The sequence below is a fragment of the Pungitius pungitius genome, chromosome 21 (genome assembly GCF_949316345.1).
Source record: "Pungitius pungitius chromosome 21, fPunPun2.1, whole genome shotgun sequence".
In the NCBI taxonomy this organism is placed as follows: Eukaryota; Metazoa; Chordata; class Actinopteri; order Perciformes; family Gasterosteidae; genus Pungitius; species Pungitius pungitius.
Genome location: NC_084920.1, coordinates 2761204 through 2788361, shown reverse-complemented (window position 1 = coordinate 2788361; position 27158 = coordinate 2761204). Strand labels below are relative to the sequence as shown.

Genomic DNA, 27158 nt, shown 5'->3' with positions numbered 1-27158 from the left:
AGTAAAGGCCTCCGCAGCGTTCTATACTGCTGTTTATCACATGAGATCTGTCCTAACAGGAGAAGTTATTTCCATTCATGTGCTAACACGCCGCGGCCTTTCGCTGTAATTTCTGTGATGCAAAGCCAAGTGCTCACGGCTGAGTGCGTTTTGGCCCGTGGTTCCTTCAACAACTGCTTCCTTATTGTAGTCTACGTTGGAAATGCGTTTCTATTAGCTCTGACCCTGCACTGATGTCTCGTCCTAATTAACAAAGTGCGTTACCAGTACCAGTCACACATGACCAGTGTTCGCTTCCAAACTTGTTGCAAATGTGTACAACATTTAAGGGGAGCTCATAGACACATTTCTATGTGAGAACAGCCTTGTTGTGTGGGACTCGCGGGGAAGCTCTAACACAAGCGACGTTTGACTTTCGTTTTCCTTCCCCATCAGCTACGACTCGGCCCCCCTCTCGGCGTCCCTGTTGTCTGATTGGAGCGAGGTTCACCGCATGACTCCCGCTGACCTGGAATCGCTGCAGCAGGAGTTGCAGCTTGGGTCTCCCATGATCCTCTCTGATAACATTCCCCCTGACGCCTGACAGTCGCTGCCTGGAATTTAAAAGGCACCTCTGAGATTTGTTTGAATCTTAGATTTTAGAAGTAAAGACTTCAAATCAAAATTCAAAAGCTAGATTCTTAATTTTTTCACTACCATGCCATCTTTTTTTACCATTATGACATGCAACGCTTTTCTTTTTAATAAAGAAAACTGTCATCACCTGTTTTTGCCACTTGATTTTTTTTGGATGAGAAGTAATAATATTGGTTGTCTGTGATGTAATTTCAACATTGCATTTTATTTAAAATAAAAACAATAAACTTCACATTACAAAAGGTTTGATACATACAGGTATGTTATTGATCTTGTTTCAAAGGAAGCCGCTGAAGTACTTAGTTAAAAGTTGGTGTATTTGGGACAAACCAAGAACACTTGATGAAGCTTGATGAAGCTCCCAAACAACCTGATACAGCAAAAACATTTCCAAACTCTGCCATTAGAAGTTGAACAGAGCACCAAACTGATTTTAACAAAGCAAATGAACATTTTATTTCAAGAATAGAAAAAATTTAGCTCACCGATTTAAAGTACAAAACTGCTTAGTTCTAAAATTAAGATTATACCAGTTTGTTAAATATGGCTTAATTTGGACAGGTACAAGTTTCTAATTCTACTTTTCAGGATAACATTGGACACGGGTCACATTTATTTAAGCTCATCCTTCATTTGGTTCTCATTGCGTTCGACCTCCCGTATATTCTGCCTCTCAGCTCTCTACCTCTGGAGCAGAACCAGCAGGGCGGCCAGCAGGGCCCACCCGCCACCCCCGACCCGATCAGCCCGGCCATACAGCTGGATCCCCGGCACCGTGTCCAGGATGATGCTGGAGAAGGTGGTCACCCGGGCGTACACGCCCGGCTGGTTGGGGCGCGCACAGCCCACTCCAAAGCTCACCACGCCGGCCTGCACCCAGGTGCCGTTTACCATGGAGCAGACGAGAGGCCCTCCGGAATCCCCCTGGGGAGGAAGAAGTAAATAATTAACACGCGCGGTTGCGACGCTAGGTTGTTTCTCCATGTGTCCCGTCTACAAGCCGTACGCAAAGACAGCACCTGGCAGGAGTCCTTGCCGCCCTGCGCGAATCCAGCGCAGATCATGTCGGACAGGATGTCCACCGGCTCCGTCGGGTTCGTTGCGTACATCGACTGACACGAACTCTGGGAGACGATTGGCACTTGCACCTCTTGCAGAGTGCCGGCGCCTGCCAGAGGGACTGTGGGGCATAGTGGGGACAGATGGACCATGAAGAACAAAAGCAGTGCGAGGCGCCTTGAACTGAAGTCTGTTCCCTCAATTTAAGAAACAAAAAAAGTAAGTTAAGATGTGATCTCATCTCTCAAAAGTTGGTCTTCAGTAAGGTTGCGAGCTACAAGCTGTACAAGTCCACTGAGGGTCAATAAGGAGTGGTTTCTATTTCTCATCTGTTTCAGAAAAACAACAAATAAATCCTGTGGCCAAAAGAGTAACTTTGTTTCTGACTGTCGTGATACTTTGATCAACACAATCTCCTGTTTAGAATCCAAGATTCTGATTCAATGACAAGGAAAATTGAAAAAGCCAAACCATTTTCCCGCGTGTAGCCCCAGCCGGTGACGTAGCACAGCATGTCACTCGGGAACAGGGTGCCAGCGTCGGGCAGGCACACCGGCTGGATATAATCGGACCAGGTCACCGGGCTGGACAACTGGACCAGCGCCAAATCCTTCCCTTGATGAGGCTCGGTGTAACCGGTCGGAATCACCACCTGCGTCACGGAACGCGTCATCTGGTTCGCGTTGAAGCCGTTCAGCTGGTACCGGCCGGCATAGATGGTGTAGGAGGCCACGTCGGACGGACTGCAAGGGGACGGAAGGACAGCAGGTGACTGGAGAGCGAGGTCTCAAATGTGAAAAACCCAAATAGTGTTGGAGGTGCTCCTTAAAACAGGATCTTCACCATCATCTAGTTTTGCGCACATTTTGGCCTGTCACAAAACAAACAATGCCTGAGGGGAGTGCTCTTACTTTGCGAAACAATGGGCGGCTGATAGGATCCAGCTCTCAGTGATGATGGAACCTCCACAGATGTGAGCACCGCTTGACTGGGGAGGGTGGGAGGGGGGGAATAGTGAGTCATCTCAGCGTCAAGAAAATGCCTCTCTCAGCAGGTCAGCAAGAAAACAAGACCGCAACTACCCACGGACATCTACCCACGGGCAGAGCCGAGACAAGTGAGACCCACCTGTATGTCCACCTGCCACGGCCAGGCCCCCACAGGGGCGTTCTGCCCCCCCACGATCCTGTTCTGCGCGAGCGGAGGTTGGCCACATTGCTGAGCGAAAGCAGCCAAAAAAACTATAAAAAAAAGGTGAAACACAAGAACTACACCTGTGAACAGAGCAGCGGTTTCGTGGAAATGGGTGCGGGGTCGGGATCACGATGTGCGCGTTACAGGTGAACAAAGGGGACGAGAGACACGGGGGGACTCACCTGTTGCGCTCCAAATGGCATAAATCTGTAACATCGGCGACATTCTGTCTGCGCGCAAAAAAATCCTGTCCGTGCGAGCTGACCAACTGGATCGGAGCCAGAAGTGAGGTATCTCTAAAGTTAGGAAAACAAAGTACCCCCCCCGCCGCCTCGGTTACGTTATATCCCCCGTGTGACTTCTTCGACTGATACTGAAAGCGGAGCAGTGCAGGAGAATAAAAAAAAACAAGTCTCTTAACGTTTCCTCGAATCCTTCTGCGGACGGATTAATATTCCAGGTATATTTCAGGTAAACGCCTTGATGAATAACTGAGAACAAACCGTGAAAAGACTACACCCAATCAAACCCTTCGTGCCGCCCACCTGATTCACCTGAGCCAATGGAACGAAGAGTATTCCCTCCCTCTGATTCGGTCACATGCACATTTTCCGTTTTTTTTGTATGACTATGAATACAAAAATTGCTAATTATCCCAGACAAGTATTTATTTGGTCCTATGATGAAGTATATAATTCATTTGGTCTTTGACATTTTCGTTTGAGAATATGATGCGTTGGTAAATTTATATTATGAACTATCACTTTTGACCTGGATTTGGCTCCATAATAAGGGTTCTGCGGAGACTTCTAACACCTGGGATGTTTAGCCAGCTAGTTAGCTACATGCTAATGCCGTGTATTTGCGCACCACGCGCATGACGTCACCATGCTGAAGTTAACATCGCTTCCCAGCTGTGACGCACACAGGACTGGTGAGGACACACAACCAGGACGTGGATGAAAACAGGCACATTGTATCCAAAATAGTTAATTGTGGGATATTTTGTGGGGCTTTTGAGTTGGTCTTTACTCAACACACTGATCGGGACAAACTAGGTTCATTGGTGCATCTCAATATATACATATACATGTTCTAATAGATTTATATGTATGTATGTATATATATATATAAAGATAAATATCACATATTTATTATATGATTTTTGTATTGGATATTTTTAATAGTTATCATATTCTGAACGTTGTTTTATATATATAAATAAAGATGTCCTTATTGTGTTGGAATAAATGGTAAACTGCATAGTATAATGAGTGAATTATACTGGGATTAGTGAAACTGATTGGCTGGCCCTACCAACAACAACAAAAATCCACCAGCTGCCACTGATAAATTATAATAAATGAACCTCTTTAGATGTGAACATTCAGATAATCATATCATGTCATTTTCCTGGTTTCTAGCTTTAATGTTGAGAAGAAACACATCATAAAACCAGACGTTGTGCACAGTTTACCAGATGTTCGTAGTGTCCAGGAATGCTCCAGGTGGAAAGTCTCTCAACCAATATAACAAGATCTGTTCAAGGTAAAGCAGCATGTTTATTAAGCCACATTATAAACCATGCAGGTCAAAGGTCAAAAAACGGCCTTAAACATGGTAGATGTTGTATAGTCCCAGTTTTTTCCATTGCTAGTTTGAGGTGTGTGTTTTGGGCATGCATTATGAACCATTAACATAATGTCGTGGTTACCCTATTTTTATGTCCTCATGACACCAAATGTTTATGTCTTCTGTCCGTCTATAAAGCTGTCGGTCTGTTTCTCTCTTCCCTCCCTCCCTCCCTCCTTCCCTCCCTCCCTGCCTCCCTGCCCCAGGCAGTGTGTCTAGTTTCACAGAGCAATTGAAGGTGACAGGGACAGAGAGAGAGGGAGAGGGAGGGAGGGACAGAGGGAGGACACATCACAGTATCGCCTGGGGCTGCACAACAGTAGCGGAAGAGAGAGAGAGAGAAAGAGAGAGAAATGGAGGGAGGGACAAAGAGAAAAGAAAGGAGACAGTCACCAAAACACTCGTTAGGAATTCCATAAACAGGTAATGGAAAAGTAAAGTTACACATAAAGACTTGAAATGTGTGTAAGTGTGTCTCATATGTCTCAGATGATTTTATTTATAATCTGTATCTTTTTTTGTGTGTGTGAGGCCCATTCCAGTCTGCCCCTCTCACTCATAATACATGAACACATTATAGGACCCAGTCAGTAAGAGCAATTATAATGCACTCCACTTTGTTTTTATTTTAACGACTTGATGAATATTTGTCGTGGCATTGTAACCATGGTGACTGCCTCCACCGCCGCCGCCTCCCCCTTCCCCTCCCCTCGCAGGCTCGTCCACCACCCCTTCCCCATCCCCCCTCCAGCGCTGGAAAAGCAAGGGATGGCGAGAGAGAGAGAGAGAGAGAGAGAGAGAGGTGACAGGAATGAACTAACAAGATGCACTAAAAAAAAAGAATGCATGTCCCGGAGCTACATGAATCTTTGCAGAGAAGCACGCGCCGTATCGCACAAACACACACAGACACTCACACAACACACACACACACACACACACACATTATTGCACTCAGTACGTAGGGATCACGTAGGTTAAGCCACATTCCAACAACTGGAGCACAATCCGATGCAACAATGATTTCTGAATAAAGGAAAAAGACAAAGAGAAGCCAGAACAAGGAGGGTGGGATGAAAGGGGTTGATACCGCTCCTTTTAAGTTTAGTTTATGATTTGATTTTTAAATGTTGTTACTCAACTTCCACTCACTTTGTGTGGGTTTTCATATTTAAAGTAAATTTGCATTAGAACTCAGTTTTGAAGAACTTGTACCTGGGTGTCAATTAAGAGATTTTCTATCAGAACGCCGCTTACACATTTTTTACTCTACTGCATGTGTTTGACGGATTAAGTTAACATGCAGATAACCTTTTTACGCATTGTCTTGAAACCTCTAAACCATCATGAGTGAAGCTATCCGAGCTGAAACGAGCCTCACACCTCTGAAAATTAAAATGCTGCTTATTTGTTTCTCTACCGCCGGTAATAATGCAAAAGCCCCCGTTCAGCACTTTGTGTCACACTTTCTCTCCCTCACGCTTTCCTGTCTTGAGCCGTCCCAATGAGCGCAGAAGCAACAATGAGGCTAATATAATATTTACTATTATGTGTAGTCATTTAGTACAACAATTGTGAAGTTTTTACTGATGACATATTTGTAGTTTTACTTCAAACCAGTTCATTTAGGCCTTTCTTCTTGTGATGGCATATTTTCCTATTGTGATATTGGTTTATTTTACTTGACCAAATTCTGCCCCCCACTCCCCTTTTGTACTCCTTTCTTACCTTTAAACTTGTCATGTCCTTTCCTTTCTCCCAGGCACATCTTGGAGGAAAGTAACAGAGAAGGGGGGAGGAGGGGTTGGGGGAGGGCGGAGGGCGGAGGGGGGGGGGGGGGGGGTGTGTGGGGGGTGCAGAGCAATGGGGGCAGCGGAGAAAGAATAGCATAGTATGAAAGAGAGAGGGAGCGACAGAGAGAAAGGGAGCGCAAAGTCTTGTCAACCGGAAATAAAACAAGCTGGCACCCTCCCCATCCCTAAGCCCCAACACCCACCCCAAAGTCACATACCTCCTCCTCACTCTCTCCATCCCTCTCCTCCGCCGCCCTGCTTCCGTCTTCCATCTCTCCCCTTGCCCCTCCCCCCGCTGCAAGGGTATACATTTAAAACCCCGGGTTCTCTCCTCTGCTCTGGCTCTTTGACTCTCCGGCGTGCACGCCGTCATACCTGCGTCACTACCCGCGCCCTCACAAAGGCCCCGTGTGACCGTGCACGGTGCGGAGCGGCTTGCAGTCTGGTGTCCCGTAGCTTCGCGCTGCCCGGAACGCTACCTGAGATGTGGCAGGACGGTACCAAGGTGGGGTTAAAAGATGAAGTGACGGGACTTCCCGCAGCATCTTCACAGCGCTGGAGGCCTCGGACACTGTTGGGATGAAGTTACTCAATGGCCCTTCAATTAGGTTCCGCCGGTATTGTCGTTGCAAAATTACGATTTGGACATTTTTTGAGTTTTGGCCCCACTGTCCCCAAAAAACGCCGATAAAGTGTTATGAACCAATTAAAACAGGTTACAGGTTACTCAACAATAAAAATAAATGCAGAGAATTCTTCCGTAACGCAGCACTGATGCAATTTTCATTTTTCATTTTTGATACATATGTTTTTTCTACAATAATGAATGGAGCCATTTTATTTTCGTTGTTGTGACATTAACATCTTTATTACATTGATTTAAAAAATATTGAAAAATGTATAAAAACAATGACAAATTCTTCATATTCGCCTAATACCTGTGTGGTAATAACGGGTTTTAATATATTCCTAATGATACATGCTGTGCCGTGATCTTTTGAAAAAAAACGTTTTTTCATCATTTTGCCTGATAATAAAACTTACCGTTATAAGGAAACGTCTCTTGGTACAAAAATTTACTTCAACGACTCTACAAATATTTGGCATCTTCACAGATGCTCCAATCGATGTAATAATGATAGCGTCTGTTTCTTCACAGTTATAATTAATCATACCTAAAAAAAGATCTGCTTCTGGTTGCTAAATGTTTAATTTTATTTTAAAATAGCATATGAATGTGGACACGAAAAAATATTATCAAAGTTTTAAAACATTCAAATGACGATCAATGAAAATGAGTCCGTTGTGAGTTTGATGTATTAAAAATGCCGACTGGTCGCGTGTGTGTGTTTGTGTGACAAATTTACACACTTGACTGCCGATCATATTTTGTTTTTTCATGTTTTATGGTCATTCCATCATCTATGAATTCCATCATCTATTTATCATCCGCTATCTCTCCATTATCTGTGCTTTATGCGCCCCTCTCTTGGCCTCCCCTCCTCCTCTCGCTGGCATTAAGTTCAAACTTGACACTGATGTTGACTCACTTTGTCACCCCTTGGTGGCTCCCTCTCTCTCTCTCTCTCCCTCTCTCTCTCTCTCTTCCTCTCTCTCTCTCTCCATTGCTCGGAGGACAAGAGTGCCCGCAGACGCATTTCTCTCCAGAGCCCCCCCTCGTCCTCTTTCACTCTCTCTCACCCTGTCTCACTCTGTCCATCTCGCTCCTACTCTCTGCTTTACACATACACACAGTCACAGTCAACAAAGCTGGAGGACGAGGGACGTGGGGGGCGAACGAGGGGACCGAAGTAACACGCAGGACCCGCCGCATCACTTCGGCCGGACTCTCGGTAAGTTTGCAACACATAAAATGTTTATTTCAGTGCACGCGGTCTCATCCTGTGCCGAGAGCCCTTTTGTAAATGTGGACCCTGTTAGAAGCTCAGAGGTGGACCTCAGGTGACTTCTCCATTCAGGGACCATTTCTGGACTTTTATAAAATAGGCTTCACCCAAATGAATGGAGTTGGACCATTGACATTGTGCTCTTGCAGTACTTTGGGAGATTTGGAGTATAGATATGAAGTATTGTCCTATGCGTTTCTAAAATAAATGGGGAATGTAAGAAATGGTCAGGAGCGGCTTTTGATCTTGACTTGACTTGATGTTGGAAAATAATGAGGATTTTGGATTATCCCTGAGCCCCTAATGTCTTTTACCCAAAGTTCAACATTGCTTTGTTTGGAATTTGTTGTTCAAGACGCCGCTGTGTGTGTGTGTGTGTGTGTGCGATGGCAGTTCGGCGCTTCATGGAAATGCATTGTCTCTTCATGCGTACGTGTGTGCACGCAAGCTTGTGCTTACAAGAGGAGATCGAGCTAAAAGCAAGTCGCATAATAAATGTCATGGATTGCAGAGTGGGTTCTAATGTACCTGCGCTCCCCACGGTATACTAGCATACAAATGTATAACACGCACACGCTACGACAGCTAGCATGTAACTAACTCCATTTCTGTCTGTCATCATGAGGCTAATTCGCCACAATGCCGACCATGTGTGAACTCATGCGATATGAACCCCTCCTTCTTCTCCTCCTCCTCCTCCTCTTCGTCCCTTCCCCTAACCCCCCCCCCCCCACCCCCCCTCCAGCAGGAAGGACTGGAGGATCGACGGAAGGGGAGATTTGCCAAAGGTGACAGCGAGCAGGGGCGGACACGCACGGGACAGGGCTTCTTTTCATTGGTCTTCATGGTGGTTTGGACCCTCGTAGCATGTACGAGAAGTTAACCATGCTGAACCTGCAGAGCGGCTCAAACTGGAGCGGGCCCAACAACTGGTACCACGACCCCACCAGCGTCCAGACGCAACACAGCACAGGTGAGGCCAGCAAAAGCAGCAGTGACACGAGGCCCGTCGGACCACTTCCTGTCATTTCGGCTCGTGGGTCGGCACATTCTGTTCGTCCAAAACATCCCTTCCCCTGACGCTCCCACATCTCTTTTGTCACCTTCCTCCCTGCCAGTGTCCGACGGCTGCCTGCTGGACACGGAGGGCAGCATAGGGGGGGAGGCAGGGGGAGGGGGAACGGGCAGAGGGGGAGGAGTCCCCGTCGAGAGGGACGACGGCGAGGAGTCTCAGCTGAGGCTGCAGCTCAAGAGGAAGCTGCAGAGGAACCGGACCAGCTTCACGCAGGAGCAGATCGAGGCTCTGGAGAAAGGTCAGGCCATGCGAGCACGCACAGCTCGGTCGTTGCTTCTCAGCCAATCGCTGCCCTCCGTCGTGACGCAGCTTATCCTGCCCCCACTGCCAACACCTTTACTATTGGGCTACAGCCTTAACACCTTGTTTACAGCTTTTGGGGGACTGGTAGGAGACATAAACACGTCCTTGTAGTGCACGGGAGAGAAAACACGGCCTCCCACGAGCTCTGCTTGATGCGGATTCCGCATCATCTTGAACCCAAAAATATTCCTGATCTCCTCCAAAGGGCCTCTGGCGGCGTGTAGAGCAGAGTTCTGATAACGCGTCGCTACAATGGTTGTATTATGCAGCGAGGGAGCGGGATCAGAAAGCCACCCTTGACTGGACATGGCTGCAGCAGGCCCTTGAGCTAAATAAGGACGCAATGTCCACTGTGCAGCCGAGTGGAAAGACATCACTGTGGTCACTCACCACAAATGACATTAATGAGGTACGCTGACCTCAGTGCACGGCCACGGCACAATAACAATCATGTGTTGACACGGACGCCAATTATAAATAAGCCAATTAGAACAATTTGTGAGACAGACTTAATTCACAGAGCTGTCGTAATCTGGATTTATAAACCAGTGTTACCAGTAGACACTTAATTCTTTGGTTATTTACCATGCTGGTAACCTTTCAATAATATAAATGTATATATTTACACAAATATTGTATATGCACATATATAAATATTAATTCTGCTTAAAATATACACTCATGTGTGAATGTGTCTTAATATTTGTATTTCTTTTCTTTTCTTTGTTGACACTTACCTCACTTGCCAGTTTGAATGTTGAGCATCATGACCTGCAGCGAGCGGCTTCTCCGTGACAGACCTGGGCCCCCGGAGTTCATTAGGGCGACTCAGGCTGCCAGTTGGAGGGCGAGGCGTATGCTCGTTTACACTCGCCCGACAAAACGGGAACGTCAGCACTTTGTCGACTTCGAATGAAGTGGCACCGCGAGAAATGACGCTCGCGGGGGGAGGAAGTCTCATTGATACGAACTCACGGCTGAGTCATGATGGTTGGAATGAAATGTTTCTCCTCACGAGCGAGAGACGGTGACTCATTTGGGTGCTAAAAGGATTTTTTTGAAGCTTCATTTTAGTTTAGCCTACTTTTAACGGAAGTGCGAAGGCAGCTTCTCAACTTGAAATGAACTTTCTGCGTGCTCCATGATGATAAATCATTTACACAATGTGCAAAAGATAAATATTTTAAATATGGTTGTGGGGACACATCTCAGCTCTCTTGATTTGTGTATTTCATCGCAAGATGATGAATGATCTCAAGCAGTGGTTAATCGATTTGCAGATGGACATGCATTGAAAATGATTGATATCTGATTCAAATGAATTACGTTTGGAATCTACTCAGATCTCGTGCTTTCTTATCACACGAACAGACGCATTAAAAGCGTGTTAACGACACGCAGCAAGGGTTGTCCTGGCGAGCGGCTCCGCGCCGTCCCGTCATGCTCAATTAGGACTCCCGCTGTGTGTTTGACATCAGTTAACATGTGTTCCACAGAGTTTGAAAGGACACATTACCCAGATGTCTTTGCCAGGGAGAGATTGGCAAACAAGATCGACTTACCAGAGGCCCGGATACAGGTAGGACCCGGTCCGACGGCGCAGCCGTGACAGCTTGTGGGCCGTCGTGATGAAGACTCTCTGATTGACAGGTGTGGTTCTCGAACCGGAGAGCCAAGTGGAGGCGGGAGGAAAAGCTGCGCAATCAAAGGAGGTCGGGGGGTGCGACTTCCTGTTCGCAGAGCCAAGCCCCTCTGACCACTTCCTTCAACACTTCCGTCTACCATCAGCAGCACGCCAGCAGCTCAGGTACAAACACGCACCATCATCATGTGTGTAGTACTGTGTGTGTGTGTGTGTGTGTGTGTGTGTGCGCGCTCACCGTCTCGCTGTGTGTGTCTCTCTCTCTCTCTCCAGGGTCCATGTTGAGTCAGGCTGAGTCGTCCCTGCCCAGCTACAGCTCCCTGTCAGTCTTCTCATCTGGAGTCCAGGTTGGACCTTTCATCATTCATCATTCATCAGCACCATGCGAGCTTTACAGAGCAGAGGCCTTGTATTCACCCCTTTACATGTCCAGGCTATAAAACACAAGTTAATGCAAATAAAGACATTCAGGCTATTGCAGGTATAAATAACACTGCCATCTAATCATAATGAATTAACAGTAGATGTTCCAATAGATAAAACCAACGTACTTTATTTTTTATCAGAATGCCTAATGCTGCTGTCCACAGTATTCAGTATGCCATTGAAATAGAAATTCTAAAAAAAAATCAGCAATGATAATAATAATACAGATATAAATACTACAAGAAAACTCTAATAAAACACACAAAACAAAAGATTTTACATAAACAATTTGGTAAAAAAAATATTAAATCATGTGATGAACACATTTAATCAGTGAGGTCAAAAGATTCTTCCAGGGGTCATCAATGATGAAGAATATATTTATTTTTAGCTTGATGGTGTCTAGAGAACGCTGCAGCGTCAAGGAGCATGAAAAAAAACACATATGTTGAATATCTAGTTTTGTGATTTTACATGAATGTTTCCAACATGTCGCACGTCGATGCCAGAACAAAAGCAGCAGATTGTTGTTAATATCTGTCATTAGACCGGTTTAAATCACACACAACACCACTGCAGCACTCCCTGGTAACCTGAAACTGGCTTTAAACTGCCATTACCGGTTTTCAATATTTATCTAACCCAGATCTTTCTCCTTCACTCCCTTCTCTCAGTCCATCCCCCCCCAGTCGGCCTCCTCCTACTCCTGCATGTTGCCTCCGTCCCCGTCTGCCCCGCGCAGCTTTGACTCATCGGCGTACTCCTCCCCTCACCTGCAGACCCCGTCCTCGGCCAACTCCAACACCGGTGAGTATTTCTGACGGGTGAACGTCAGTCTCGTCGACTCCACGGCCTCGAGTGACCCCCCTCCTTTCTTCTCTCTCTCTCTCCCTCCCTTACCGCTCAGGGCTCATATCGCCCGGCGTTTCAGTGCCAGTCCAGGTTCCGGGGACGGATCAGCAGAGCATGAGTCATAACCTGGGTCAGTACTGGGCCAGGTTACAGTGAGCAACACCCCCCCCTCCCCTCCCCTCCCCCCCCAATGAAAGTGATGGGGATGACACGGGTTTTAGGGAAGCACAGGACTGAGCTGTATTGGGCCTCAACAAGTTGCAGACCCTGAAATTCATTAAATGTTTACAAATTCCAACCAGAGGCGCTTTGGTTGCACTCGGCGGTACTCGGGTCATACTGGTGTTTGCTTAGTAGTGTCAGGTTGCACTTTCTTTTGGTTTGGATGGTGTGTGATTCATAAGGCTGAGCCCGGGATTAGAAATAGGATCAGTGTGAGGCGTGTGTAGGTGCGAAATAATCCCCGGATTAGGGTGAGGCTCAATTTAAGTTACGGTTACATTGTTTGTGGAGATGCAACATGTCCTCCATCACCAGAGAGTTTAGGATCGGCATCGGCTCCTTTCAAAGTTTTACCTAATTTTCTGTTACTGACATTTTGGCTTTTTCTCTACCGCAAAAGCTGCGAAACTGTCAAATGCAAATGCAGAGAAGGTTTGTACGTCCACTAAATATACAAGTGTGGTTGAAATAAGACAGCAAGTGTACTTTTGATGTTAGATTATTTAGTTACATGTTGTATCCGATGTCACGACGCGGGGTCGGGGGCAAGGAGGGAGGACTCAGATGCGGATTTAGGGAAAAAACAAAGGACTTTAATAGTCAAAAACTGGAAATCAAAATCACTCCAACCAAAAAAGGGGAGGAAGGAGGAGAAAACAAAAACAGGGACCTGGACTTGGAAACACAAACAGACTTACTTGCCCAGAACGTCAACATGTAATGACGCCACACAAGACGAGAGACTCACAAGGCTTAAATACACAAGGAGGTGCAGGTGATTGGACACAGGTGGAAACGATCAGGCACGGCAGACAATCACGGGGGAAGACAGGACAAGGCAGGAAGTGAAGTTACCCAGGAACACAAGAGACATGAATACTACAAAATAAGACAAGAAGCAGACCCAAACCGTGACATCCGAACTGACATCATTACAAGCTTTTTGCCAATAAACTTGAACTTCTCCCGGATCTACTAAATAACAAAGATATGCCTTGAATTGTTGTTACACATGCTGAATAAAATGGTAGGATTATGTTTTAAATCAGATTATGAGCAGATTATGTTCATCGAGGTGAATACGCGGTTCAGCTGTACTAAGCAAATGCCAGCAGATGTTTGTATTGTGAAGTGCAGCCACAGCTTCTCGTTGCTTGAGCGGGTCAGTGATGTTTGTGATAGCGAGCTTGTGACATGTGCATAAACTGTGTAAGAATACTTTGAAGATTATCGACGTGCTAACGGCAATCACTTACTAAAACTTCAAAACTTAAGTCCCGCCCACCCAGCCAGCTACATTACACCAAGACTGATACTGCATATTTTTGTACAGACATGTATGTGTGTGTGTGTGTGAGGAAAATAATTGTGGAATATTGTCAGATGTTATTGGAGGGGAAAATGTTCGTTTGTGGACTGAAATTATCTTCAAGCACAAAAACAATCATTAGTGACACACCGTGACAATATTTTGAACAGATAAAAAACAAAGATATGAGACATTTACAGGTTTCCTAAGGGACTTGGGAATGTCATTTCCCTTTGTTTTATATATACAGGGTAAATATATATACCATATATATATGTATCAGAAGCAGTTCCATCATAGGTTCAGCAGTGGGAAATACTTTTGATTGACAGGGTTTTTTTTTTTTGTACATCACAAACAAACAGCCAGAGACAATCAAGAATCGTTTCACAGCAAACGAAGAGACGGCCTTCAAACTGGACAATCAAAGCTGGGGGGGGTAAAGGAGATTTAAAAAAATAAAAATAAAAAAAATAAATCGGTGAAATCACTGCAACAAAGTCAAAACAATAGCAATGACATCATCAACTGCGCATGACCAAAAATGAGCCGCTGTAGACAATCGGTTACTTGCAGAAGTGAGTATTGTAAAAAGCGTTCCCGTACTTTGCAGGGTTTCTACCTCTGCTCACTGTCCTCTGTTGGTTCTGTTGATGCATCTCAGTTCTAATAGGAAATGTCTTTCAACTCTTATTTATTTGTCTTTTCACTCGAGTCCTCTGTGTTGTTTCTGTTGTCGTCGTCGTGTGTTGTGTTAGTACTGTGCGGTCACCAAGAGTCAACCCTTTTGTGAAGGCCTTGGATCCCTTTAATGACAATAAAACCTTGTGGAATGAAAATGTCTTCCGAGGCCTTTATTTCGGATTGTGCGGTTCCAAGTTTTAAAAGGTTGATAATTTGGTGCGGATGATCCCCCGACTCCTCTCACCTCTGAACAGCATTTTAGTGCCTCAGATACATCCCCATTGTCCATGAAGTGTTTACACTGTGCTTTGTGCTTTGATTTCTACACGGTGTGTCACGTGACCGACCGCACCGACGGCTACCATCCCAAAGAGTCAACAGCCCGCCGCCTCCTGGGTGAGAGCCCCGGTCTTTGTTTGATCCGTCCTCCCTCGCTCCGGGTTTTAAGGACCATCTCATCGTTTCTATTTGCGTCAGTCGCTCTCAGCGTCTATTGGGACACCATGGGGATTCGAACGTGTGTGTGTGGCGCGAGACCGGGCCGAAACAATCAGAAGCAAGGCCGCGTTTCTGTTTTTCAGTTCTGTTTTTCAGTTCTGTTTACCGGCGAGCCGTAAAAAGTCCCTGCACCCTCCCGGCCCCAAACCTGAACGCCAGCCAGGGGCCATGCGGGGGACATAGTGATGCATTCAAAAGCTGTGGAGTCAGTAAAAAGAAGTTAATGTTTCTCCTTGTCCGCTGAATGTTTAAACAAGCCAGCGTTTGCCCTATTGACACGGACGGTGCTGACATGTCCTTTTTTTTTTTTTTTAATCCAACTGGTTTCAGCTGCCCTCAGGTGGCCAAACATTAGTCAATACAGGCACACAATATTCAGTTTTTGTAAAATAGCAATAAAAGAAAATGAAGGAGGCTTTGCATGATATGCTCTGGGCTGGGATTGGAATGCGGAAGAAATTAAAGACGGGAGGGGAGGAAGAGGGAAAGATGACACCACATGCTCTGCAGAGAGGATGGCCGTACACTCTCATGGACGTAATGGGACTCTAAGAGGAGATGGGAGATGGGAGATGGGAGATGGCGGTGCACTCCGGCTCAACGCAGCGTCATCAATTTCCCGTAAATGTATTTTTGTTTGGAATAACATTGACAAGATAGTAAAATAAAGATTCAAACTAATTTTGTTGACCGTATTTTGGGGTGATGGTATACCCGGAATACATTTGGATGTTCAAGGATTGTTCAGGAAAATATATAATAGGAAGAATTTTATTGATAAATAATATAATATATAAATAATTTTCAGAATAGATTAAAAAAAGGAAATAACATTTTCTGTTGTTGTATTAATTAATTAAATTGTATTATACACATTGTACACATTTGGATGTTCAAGGATTGTTCAGGAAAATATATAATAGGAAGAATTTTATTGATAAATAATATAATATATAAATAATTTTCAGAATAGATTAAAAAAAGGAAATAACATTTTCTGTTGTTGTATTAATTAAATTGTATTATGTTTTAATTCAATATAATCCTCAAGTTGGATGAGGGAAAGGGAAAGAAGGCACAGGTGAACAGGTGAATTCGGGAGTCATGTGATCGGAGCAAAAGTCAGGCGCCATCTGGCGGACAGGAAGGAAATTGCAGTGAAAACGGTTTGAAGGAAGCTTGAATGAAGCAGGAAAGAGGGACACAAGAGGGTTTTATTTATCTATGTAAATGTAACTTTTTAAAGTATTTTTAAATAGTTCATTGGTACCTGTGGCCTTTCGCTCCGTATTTTTCTGCCCACAGATCCGCCTGTCGAGGAGGGGGTGGGGGAAGGAAGCGTGTGTGTGGGGGGGGGGGAAGGAAGCGTGTGTGTATGTGGGGGGGGGGGGGGGGGCGGGGGTGGGGGGGTTGTTAAAGGAAGCAGAGTAGAGCCAAAGAGAGAGCCGCCTGATGATCGATCAGCCCAACCTAGTCCCGAGAGAGAGGCAGAAGCAGAGACCACGGTAAGCTTTCTTTGCGATGGTTTGGTGTCTTTGGATGAGAGATGTCTCTGTTTTCTCCAAATATAGAAAAAATAAATAAATATATAAGTGGGGGGTTTTTTCTACAGGGAGAGGAATGGATTTGGGTCGGATGCTGTTGATGCTTTTGACCTTAACGGGAAGCACATCAGCGCAGCCCGAGCAGTACAAAGCGGTGGTGAGTTTATTATACGTAAATTTAAAAGATGTGTAACTGTGGCATGTGCAGCTTATCGATTATGACAGAAAGCTCCCGGTGTGATGGAGCATATTTTACTTTTATATAGATATATCAATATTTAATATAAATATATATATTTATGTGTGTATACAAAGTAAAATATGTCAAGTAAATATAACTACGCTATACTTCGTAAACTTGTATTTGCTCAGTCTAATTAATTGTTCTGATAGGTCGGTTTATTTCACTTTATTTATTATATTATTAATTATGGGTCAAAAAGTAATTTCAATACAACGAATGTAAAATTAGTAATAGAAATGTATATGTAAGTTATTCAAATATCAAACCATCAGCAGGTTTTGGGGAATAAATCGTATATTTAATTTGGAATATCTTTATGTTTGCATGATGAGGCTGTCATGAGGATGTGGGTCACAGAAGGTGGTTCAGCATTCTCCATATACATGTAAAGAAATATCCATATTTTATTTTTGTATTTTTGTATTTAACTCATGTTATACTTATTTTTAGGTACATACATTTGAAATAAAAATTCCCAATCAAAACTGATTACAAACATTACAACGAGTTGATTCTAGGGTGACATCTTCAGTGATTTTCTATCATTTTCATAAAAAAGGCAACAAGATTTAGATAACTGCAAGCTTCCCTTTTTCTGGCAACTTCCTCAAAAACAACATACAAATGTAATATTTTTGGGCAGCTTTGAATGTAAATAATAGTCAACATGTTTGATCTGTATTGTGTGTGATGCTGCCGGTACTTTGAAATGAAACTACTGAGTAAATTTAACGACTTGTGGTGGACATTTTTGTCAGTGTAAAACCCACCACAATGAGCCACTGCCTTTCAACTGCCAAACCAGTGGAAGGTTGGCAAGAGGAAGGGCGGGTTTTCAGAATCACTTAAATAAACCGACTTTAACGTATTTGATCTTGATACACTCGCAGTATTGAATATGTCTCACAAGCTTTGCTGTCGGTTTCACCTTCTCTACGCGCTCCACGCAAAACATTTAACGCTTAAACATTAACGGATTTGTTCTGGTTTTTTTTCTGCGCAGGATTGGCTGAGCAGGTATGGCTACCTGCCGTCTCCTGACCCGCGCACAAGCAGACTGCAGACCAAAGAAGGGCTAGAGAAAGCCATCCGTCTCATGCAGAGATTTGGCGGGGTCCGGGAAAGCGGGGTTCTGGGTAACGACCCTCCAAACGTCGATGTTTCAGGACAACGCGTTACGCGTAGACGATGTTTCACACATCCGGGGTGTAATCAGCCTCTTTGTTTTCCCCACATGTACCTCTTCCAGACGCCGAAACGCTGAAACTCATGTCCACGCCTCGATGCTCTCTCCCGGATATTGTCGGGAACGAGGAGATGTTGAAGAGGAGAAGGAGGAGGAGGAGATACGCCCTGTCAGGCCTGAAGTGGCACAAGACAGAGCTCACATGGAGGTGTGTTTCCTGTCACGATGCGTTGTAGCTTCTTGTCATCCCCGCATGAATCACAGAGCGTTTTGTGTCATCCACAACTGAGATATGTTTTCCTTTCTGTTATAAAAGGGAAGCCTTCATTTTGAATGCCCAAAAATACTTTAATTACAACAAAAGCATATGGTTCAAATCATCTATGTTATTTGGGATACCCGAACAGAGGAAGTTAGGTTAGTGAGTGTTTTAGTTACAGATATACATATTTAATTAGTGATGTAGAATAAGGCTGGTATGCGTTCTATACTTTTCTTGTGCTTTATGATTTAGCTGCGTACCAATTTTTGCAATTTGAGTTCACAGCAACAAGAAGTTACCGCAACAGGATGTGTCATTCACACGTGTTAAACTAAGGAAGGAACATGGAACCATTGCCATTTTGTAATTCAACTATTTTTAGCCAACATAAAGCCCTGTTGCAACCAATTTTATTGCCCCAACCTTCAGCTCCGTGTACAGCAGTAAAAAAGAAGAAAAAAAACTCAATGTGAATGAATTAAAATGAGAGCATCAATTGTCTCAAACACAGTGAATAGATTCTGAGCCTAAATAAATCAACACATCGTCTATCGTGTGTGCAGTATCCACGGCTACCCTTTGCCGTCCCTCTCACCCGGCATGTCCAACGGCCTGGTGGACGCCATCCTGCAGCGTGCCTTCGAAGCCTGGAGCCGCGAGACCCCCCTGAGATTCCAGCGGCTGCCGGGCAACGTCGGCGGGGACATCCGAGTGAACTTTTCCCGCTCGCTCCACGACGATGGGTACCCTTTCGACGGGCAGGGCGGCACCCTGGCGCACGCCTTCTTCCCTGGCAGTCAGGAATTGGCGGGTGACGCGCACTTCGACAACGACGAGATCTGGAGCTACAGAGGTATTGACCCCGACTGAAATGGTGACGGGTGGATTTTTGTGTGTTTGAGAACCTGTCCACGGACAACTTGATCTATTGTGATCAAAAAGGAAACAGAGAATAACGGACACAATAGGAAACGGCGTTTGCTCAAGCTCCCAAAAAAGTTTGTTCTGATCCAGTAACAGTTTGTTCACACACCCCTCAGATGACAGCGGCCACAGCACAGACCTGTTCACAGTCGCCGTGCACGAGTTCGGGCACTCGCTGGGCCTGTCCCATTCCTCGTCCGACCCGTCCATCATGAGGCCCTACTACCAGGGTCCTGCGGGAGACATCGAAAACTTCCGCCTGGACCAGGACGACCGGATGGCCATCCAGCAGCTTTATGGTCGGTAACCAGTTGGCCAGATGGCAATGTGGGTCTAGTATCAGTGTATATATATTCCTTGATTTATGGTGGCGTGGAAGCCTCACTGTCCGGGTAAACAATTACTGTCGGTGGTTTGTGGTGTAAGTTAATGGTTTTTGTTCATGTTAATGTGATGATAGACTGAACACAAAGTCACAAATAGGAGGCCAGAACCCCCCTCCTGCCTGGTGATAATATGTGAAAAGGTCATATACCGGATTCCAACAAATGACGTCTGCGTCTTAAAAAAGGCTGCTGAACAATATCCGCAGCGGTGTCATCGGCGCTCACCGCCTCTTCAATGTCTCCTTCTGTCACCGCTCTTTTGTAGGTGTGAATGACCGCCGACCGCCAGGAGGTGTTGATCCTGACCTCCCACGCCTGCCCAGTCCACCTCCCCCCAGGCCAACAAAGCCGTGAGTGAAGCCTTCCCATCCGGACCGCGTTTGGTCTCTTTGCACCCTCTGGTGATTCTTGTGTTGAACTACAGCAATCACACAAGATGTCATTTCAACAAACCTTTTCTGTCCAAGTTGGAACCCGCCGCTGGACGACCGCTGTCGGGGAGGCTTTGACGCCGTGGCAAATATCAGGGGAGAGGTGTTCTTTTTTAAAGGTGAGATGAAAACATCCAAAACAGATAAATTACTTAGAAGTCTCCAAAGTCCGAGTGGCATCATTCATCTTACAGAAATGTATTCACAGTTGCTTTAGTTTTTGGCGAATAGACTTGCTGAAATCCTCTAACATTGTGCGTCTGTCCTGCACTTGTCATGTTCCCCTCTCGTTTCTTGCAAAGGTACACACTTCTGGAGAACTGGGCGAGACAGGTTATTGGTGTCCTTCAAACCGGCTCGGATCAACAACTTCTGGATCGGCCTCCCGCCGGGAACGAATAAGATCGACGCCGTGTACGAGAGAAAGAGTGACAGCAGGATCATCTTCTTTATTGGTGAGAGGCCAAATCCTTTGTTCTGGTTGGATCTGCATTTTGAATGTTTGCAGCAGTTAAAGGACAGCAACATTAAACTAACCCCCCTTGAGACACTGCATTGCAAAACCAACATCTAAATGTTAAAAACTACTCTTTGACATTCAGATCAATTTCCTTCGTCCGTTCAGGATCTCAGTACTGGGTCTTCACCGACACAGTGGCCATGAGCGGCTACCCGCGGCCCATCTCCGAGTGGGGCATGAGGACCGAGAGCGGGACGCCGGTGGACACGGTGGAGGCCGCCTTCATCTGGGCCCACAACGGCAAGACCTACCTGTTCAGCGGCGGGAGGTTTTGGAGGTTCGACGAGAGCCGCGAAGGCCAAGGTGTGACCAGGCACCTGGAGCCGGGCTACCCGAAGAACAACACCCTCTGGGGAGGAGTGCCGACCCGCATGGATGACATCATCAGCTGGGGAGAAGGTAACGTTGTGCTCAGAGGAATACACAAGCGAGCTGTTTTCTCCCTCATGCGCTGAATGAGTAAATCCAGTTGAGGGTTTTTTTTATCAGTCTAAATTAGACATTATGGATTACTATTGGATATCTGTCATTGTCTTGTTTGAATTAGAGATATTTTGTCACAGTTTGCGCTGTGTGGGAGATGCATTCGTTGCTCAAAGGGACCCTGGGGAGTGTTGATGTTGTAGATGCAGGCTGATATTGTTTTCATTATGTAATGCGAACAAAGGGGATTGAGTGTCACACTGCTGCTGCGCTTTAGGAGATGCCTACTTCTTCAAGGACAACCTCTACTGGGTTCTGAAGAGCGGAGGGCTGAACCAGGATGTCGTCACTCCCAAATCCACCGCAGTGGACTGGCTCAGATGTCCGGCTCCTCCTGCTACTTCCGCTCCTCGGAACCCAAAGGAGTGCCGCTGTGACCTGAAGGGATCATCTTCCTTCTTAACAAGCGGCTGGCTCCTGCTGATCTCATTCATTTTGGTAATTGAAAGTAATTGTGTTTTTTTTTACTAAATTCTTTTCACCTCCTGGTGTTAAATATCCTTCTTAGCTTTGGCATTTGAGGCCTGTATTACCGGTAATACATTTTTTGCCTTGGCAGAACATATTGCTGTGCCCACATTTTGCTTTCACCCTCTGTCCTGCCACAGAGAATACACCCCCCCCCCCTCCTTATTAAAAGAGTAAGTGTTGGGTTACATCGAGCCTGTGAAGCAGAACACATGGAAATTCAACACAGCAATCCAGCACTCCCAAACGTCTTAATGAGGTCTTACAAAACCGCCTCATGTTTGGACAGTAAACTCAACTCAAACTCAAACACGCAAGTGCAATACTCAGTTTCTTTATCAAGGCTCATTTTTTATATATGCATTTGCATATAAATCTATACAGTTTAATCAGAAATATATGGTAAATAAAATTTAAACCACGTTGAGGTTTGTTGTTTCCCATTTCTGTATTTATTTTTTGATAACTATTGTACTTTTCAGTCAATCAGGAGTAAAAGTCGTTCACACTCAAACTGATCTGACTATACATGACGGTATTATTGCAACAGTTCTGCAAAGAGAGCTGTTGCTGTGCACTGAGTTCATGCTGCAGCATTTGCATCTACAGATGCATGACCCTTGCACATCATGCATCTGCAGACTAGAGCCTGTTCTGTCCCAGAGCGCTGATCGGTACCCCCGAAAGGAAGCGCTCTCTCAGTGCCTTCGAGTCCGACAGTTGTTTGTTGAAATGTGTTGAAATATAGTGGAGGAAACAATAAAAATGCCTTAATGTCTTTTTGCCTGTTGAATGAGTGTCTATTGTTGCTCACACATTCTCTTTGCCTCTCAGTGGCTTGATAGGAGGCAAAAGCAACTCTGATGTTACAGTCTGGTAAACACATTTAAAAGTAAAGTGATGTGTGTTTCTGTTCTTAAGTAGAAGCTCTCCTTCCGAGTTCACACTGATGGGAAAAATTGCGTATGTACACTTCAAAGGACTTCATCTTTACAATTTTGAATATTTCAACAACAATACGTGTCGTCAACCATTGAATCTTTTATTGAAGCATATTACCAGGAGGTTTTCTCAGGAATATTTTTACATTCATCAAGTCATTAAGTTCAACTGTAGGTGACTCAGGTATTTAAACAGGACAGTTAAAAAGCACACCCTCCCAAACGTCATTTATATGGAAGCATATAGTGAATTTATTTTAAGTGGTGTCTTTGACATGAAAGACACCTGTTTGATTTTATATATATATATATTTATATGTATATACATTGTTCTTAAATAATGGTAATCGTTAAGTTGAGTGAAATACCAGGATTTCTTTTAACCAAATGCCAACCAAAGCAATTTCATAAGTTCTGTTGGCAAAGTGCCCACATTTCAATCGCGCTAATCAACACAAAGTTTAGGCACATACGTTTTAAAGAACATTAAAGTGCAAAACTCAACATAACAAGGAAATCATATTTGCTAAGAAATTATTGCACCCAACTGGCTGATTTTGAAGAAAATAAATACTCACAGATTACGTTGCTGGATCTCTAAACAGGTTCTACAACGTCTCCCCTGTAAACTCAGTGCAAATGCAACACTTTCTCAGGCACCGGTGTTGTGACGTCAGTGACTTCATGAGGCGAAAAGCGTGCATCCTGGATGCAAAGACTTGTTCACCGGCATCTCCGTGAAGACTGCACAGCGTTTGGCGGCTCTTTAAGGCCTCCCCAGAAGAACGCTGAGGACCATCAGCCCCAGGGAGAAGCAGGCTTTGGAGGCAGAGCTGTTGACCTGCGTTGTGACCCGTAATGCCGGCTGGAGGTTTCTGTAGGTGTTAACCATGAGAGGTGAAGTGCTGTTGTCGATGTGGAGCATACTGCTGAAGCGGTCAATCTGGAAAATAAGGTTCGAAGCCAGTCAGACATATACACGAAGCGGCCATTGGAGCGTCTGTTGCGATTGCCCCCCCACCCCCCCCCCCATGCGTTGTACTCGTTACTCACCACATCTCTGCTGACTTTGATGGTGTCCTTGAATACTGTCCAAACCACAGCCTCGTCGCAAGTGGGCGTTGTCAAGGAGCCGAGGTAGCGGTAGTACCTGGTGGTGTCCACCCCGGGTAGGAGATCATTCAGGGAAACTCCGGCTGTCACCAATACGCTGTCGCCTGTCGGCAGAAAAAACACATCACTGCAGAGACCATTTTATTCAAATACTGTGGATCAAGTCCTCCGCGGATAAATGAACACTCTTCTTACCACCATTTGGGATTCTGGCCAGGTAGGAGCTCAATGTTTGCCAACTGGCAGGTTGGCCAGTGGTGTTGCCTTCCATTTCCTTAAAAGATTAGCACACTCAATTGTTTTTTTTTTCCCTCACCATGCAATAAATGACAAATCTGCAGTGACACACAAACAGGATGTAAAAAGATGAATCAGAAACTAAATTTGAGACAATATATTGGCGTTATTAAGAGTCTCTTCTCACCTCGATGAGGAAACCAAGAGCAGCAAGTCCTGTGGAATCTGCAACGGCTAGAGTTGTGTTGCGGTTGTAGGATGCCTTGCTGTTTACGATGTGAAGCTGTAGGAGTGACGTCAAGAACGCATCAAAGCATATGAATTTAGTGGGAGAGAGAAGAAAAAACACACCAACTTCAGGCTGAACGTGAAAAGGGAAGCGTGCGCTGTACCTCCATGGGATACCGCCGGCCATTCAACGTGTGCTCGGAGCCCGGCACGGACGCGCCGCGACCCCAGTGCAGGTGCAGCTGAAGGGTGTCGTAGTTCTCGGACAGACCTCCTCCCGAAATACTGAGACCTCGGACCAAGTTGATTTGGACTGGAACGTGACGAGAAGAAGAAGAAGAAGAAGAAGAAGAAGAAGAAGAAGAAGAAGAAGAAGAAAGAAAAAAAATGAGCTTGGGTTGCCGAACGCATCCTTCTGTCAGAACCGAATGAAACGCAACCCATTGGGCACGCGCGGTTCGCGACCCGGACCCACGGCTCACCCGTCTTGCCGGTGTTGGCGATAGTGTCCATGGCGATGGGGCTGTCGAAGTTATTTAGCGTGAACGCGTTCAGGTTGGGGTCCGTTTGGACGGATCCCGGGGCGATGTTAATGGGCGACTGCCGGCTGCCGTTGCAAGAAACGGTGGCAATGGTCGGCCAGGTGGTGTCATCTGCGGGACAGGATCAAGGGGGTTAGGAGCCGAGGAGAAGCAGCGGGTGGTAAATGGGGCCAGTTTGAGATAAATGGAGATTACTCACTGCAGGTTGGAAGGTTATAACACCAGGCTAGAGCGGGGGGGGGGGGGAGGGGGACAAGTGTAAGTAAATCTACAAAAAGACATACAGGCAGTGAAAAAAAATAATAATGACTGATTTATTTTAAATAAAGAAATAGTACCGATTGAGCTATCGGCAAAGTGGGCGCTGGGCACGAGGACGCACAGAGTGAGGAGAGTTCCCAGGAAATTCATCTAAAAAAAGAACAAGAGACAAAGATTCACTCGAATCCTTTTATTTCCTCCCCCCCAAAAAACAAATAAGCACACACATCAATTGCATTAGAAATATATAAACAAATACATCTATTTAGTCCGTTCAAAAAAAATACCAGTTGGAGAATTACGCAAAAAAAAAAAGTTTGAACACTTTGGAATATCGGAGGTTGGAGGCTTACCTTTGACGCACCTTCACTCTCCTTCAGTCTGCAAACACAGTCTCATCACGCTTCTATTTATCCGCTCAGTCCATCCAGTACCTGCTCTGACACCGCCTCCATGGCGGGGACATGTCGATGAGAATTCACCCCCCGTGACAGAAAAAGGCAAAAGACTTTTTTTCTTCTGATAATCAGAATCAGAATCAGGTCCCGTAGACACGTGAAACCAAAAAGTAGAGATGTAAGATTAAACGACCGCGGAGTTTGATGATTGGAAGCCTTCCGCCTATTGTTCTCTCTGCGCACCTGACATTCTGTTGAGTATCAATATCATCATGAACATATTTACATCACAGACATTTTAGAACTTCTGAATTTCTCACAATTTGTCATTTCAATATTAGATCATTATTGACTTCAGCCATGTAATCAATGCAATCTTAAATTGTTTAAATGAAAACATTAAAATGCGTTTATTGACTGTGTTAACAATGCTTTTTGTATATTCGTATCTGGAATGAGCGCTACATGTGAATAAAGATTTATATGTAATACAATGTTTCCGGGTAAATTAGTCTTGGTGCACCTTTAGTTCCGGGAACGTTTTTTCTTTTTTATGGTTATATACACAATTACACATGTTCCTTTTCGCCAAACAATGACTCTGTTATCTTGTTAGCTATAAAGTATCTGAACACCCTTCTTTTCCTGGACAAGAAACAGGAACTTTAAAATCAATCAGTGTAGTGTGTAAATATCTGTCCGATGTGTAATGCCGTTCCCTTGAGATGGAAATCCCAACCTAAAAGGGCCGTCACGTGACTCTAAAGAGACTGTCCTCACCAAAACCTCCAAAATACTCTGAGGATATAGGCATCTTGAGGATGTTTTTTCTCTTGGTGTTGACTATTCTTGGGGCAACATCATGTTCAAAAAATTGAAAAATGGAGGGGCAGGGAGGAGGGGGGGGTGGGGGCGAGATATCAGGGCCAGATAAATAACCCTTGATGTCTGTCGCAGTGCTTAACATCTGTCAATTGAGTAGCACAGAAGACAAGATGCATTCATTTTTCTTGAAATCTTTAATTGACCACGGCAACATATCCAGGTGTGAAAAGCAGTCATTGCAACATGCAGCTGGAGGCGGTGGGCTCAAATAAACACTTCTGAAGGGAAAAGAAGCAACACGGGGGCTAGAGATAGGGGGGGGGGCGGGGGGGATCTGTATTTTAATCAGATTTCAGGCTGATGTGTTTTTAAACCCGCCTTGGACAACCATTATTAATAATTACCTGTGTAAAGAATGGCGCACATTGTGCCTGTTGTAATTTGAATGCCAGGCCCTTGGTTTTCCACTGTTTGCATACCACATACTTATCTCGGGATGGGTAAAGCAATTTGTTCTATCCTCGGCCGATGTTTTGTTCCACAAGCAATTAATTTGAATCTCAAATGTCGGTTGGGGACTTTACGACATGCTTTTTTGCATTTCTTTACCAAGCGTCTCGAAAAAAAACCCACATTTTGACTTAATGTCGATTTAAGTTGTGTGCTGTGCGCTAAACGTGGGGATAAAACGTGTTCTGGGCGAGGCGGCCTGCTCTGTGATTTGATAGCAAGCCTTTTCCAAAAGGGATTTCATTAAAGCCATGTCCTTAAAGTGAAAGAGCAATAACTAGTTTGACTTGTGTCGGGCCTTTCTTGTGTTACAGGGCTGATTACACGTAATTGCTTATGGTGTTGATGCCAGGGTGTGTATTTGTGCTTTTGATTTTCTTTTCCTTTAATTCGAATGAACAGTGTCCGAAAACTTTACCCACA

General features: G+C 45.0%; 4 protein-coding genes across 6 annotated transcripts in view; 2 read left to right on the top strand and 2 right to left on the bottom strand.

Annotated features, from left to right (window-relative positions):
• Positions 1 to 764, top strand: part of mapk7 (mitogen-activated protein kinase 7) — a 31338-nt gene extending 30574 nt beyond the window's left edge. For all 3 annotated transcript variants that reach the window (XM_062559879.1, XM_037463172.2, XM_037463173.2), the window contains exon 7: positions 436 to 764. In XM_062559879.1, coding sequence (XP_062415863.1) covers positions 436 to 583 — 148 coding nt within the window. In that variant the 3' untranslated portion in view covers positions 584 to 764. The remainder of the gene's footprint in view (positions 1 to 435) is intronic.
• Positions 765 to 820: 56 nt separating this feature from the next.
• LOC119212672 (serine protease 27-like) lies at positions 821 to 3487 on the bottom strand. Its single transcript, XM_037463368.2, has 6 exons — positions 3072 to 3487; positions 2824 to 2936; positions 2607 to 2683; positions 2167 to 2438; positions 1656 to 1816; positions 821 to 1560 (listed from the first exon to the last, which is right to left on the bottom strand). The coding sequence occupies exons 1-6, from the start codon at positions 3112 to 3114 to the stop codon at positions 1318 to 1320; spliced, it is 909 nt and encodes a 302-aa protein (XP_037319265.2). The 5' UTR covers positions 3115 to 3487; the 3' UTR covers positions 821 to 1317.
• A 4455-nt stretch (positions 3488 to 7942) lies between these two features.
• Positions 7943 to 22211, top strand: mmp25b (matrix metallopeptidase 25b). The gene is made up of 17 exons (XM_062560193.1): positions 7943 to 8167; positions 8967 to 9194; positions 9340 to 9534; positions 11096 to 11178; positions 11250 to 11406; positions 11515 to 11588; positions 12342 to 12474; positions 16845 to 16933; positions 18024 to 18156; positions 18270 to 18414; positions 19032 to 19321; positions 19509 to 19691; positions 20044 to 20128; positions 20246 to 20328; positions 20512 to 20664; positions 20835 to 21128; positions 21430 to 22211. Exons 2-17 carry the CDS (start codon positions 9089 to 9091, stop codon positions 21681 to 21683), a joined length of 2457 nt encoding a protein of 818 aa, XP_062416177.1. The 5' UTR covers positions 7943 to 8167; positions 8967 to 9088; the 3' UTR covers positions 21684 to 22211.
• A 547-nt stretch (positions 22212 to 22758) lies between these two features.
• Positions 22759 to 25490, bottom strand: ca15b (carbonic anhydrase XVb). The gene is made up of 9 exons (XM_037463363.2): positions 25356 to 25490; positions 25080 to 25152; positions 24941 to 24967; positions 24682 to 24852; positions 24364 to 24512; positions 24159 to 24254; positions 23930 to 24008; positions 23675 to 23838; positions 22759 to 23564 (listed from the first exon to the last, which is right to left on the bottom strand). Exons 2-9 carry the CDS (start codon positions 25150 to 25152, stop codon positions 23388 to 23390), a joined length of 936 nt encoding a protein of 311 aa, XP_037319260.2. The 5' UTR covers positions 25356 to 25490; the 3' UTR covers positions 22759 to 23387.
• Between the last annotated feature and the right edge of the window lie 1668 nt (positions 25491 to 27158).

Bases quoted from the DNA above. Each gene is read 5' to 3' on its own strand.
- mmp25b (XM_062560193.1), top strand. From the start codon at position 9,089: ATGTACGAGAAGTTAACCATGCTGAACCTGCAGAGCGGCTCAAACTGG. The intron at 18,415-19,031 runs GTGTGTTTCCTG...TCGTGTGTGCAG, and splicing joins AAGACAGAGCTCACATGGAG to TATCCACGGCTACCCTTTGC. The intron at 19,692-20,043 runs GTCGGTAACCAG...GCTCTTTTGTAG, and splicing joins GGCCATCCAGCAGCTTTATG to GTGTGAATGACCGCCGACCG.
- LOC119212672 (XM_037463368.2), bottom strand. From the start codon at position 3,114: ATGTCGCCGATGTTACAGATTTATGCCATTTGGAGCGCAACAG. The intron at 2,937-3,071 runs GTGAGTCCCCCC...TTTTTTTTATAG, and splicing joins TGCCATTTGGAGCGCAACAG to TTTTTTTGGCTGCTTTCGCT. The intron at 1,561-1,655 runs GTGCTGTCTTTG...CTTCCTCCCCAG, and splicing joins GCGGCAAGGACTCCTGCCAG to GGGGATTCCGGAGGGCCTCT.
- ca15b (XM_037463363.2), bottom strand. From the start codon at position 25,152: ATGAATTTCCTGGGAACTCTCCTCACTCTGTGCGTCCTCGTGCCCAGC. The intron at 24,968-25,079 runs GTACTATTTCTT...CCCCCGCTCTAG, and splicing joins CTTTGCCGATAGCTCAATCG to CCTGGTGTTATAACCTTCCA. The intron at 24,009-24,158 runs GTGAGAAGAGAC...TAATCTTTTAAG, and splicing joins CTCTTGGTTTCCTCATCGAG to GAAATGGAAGGCAACACCAC.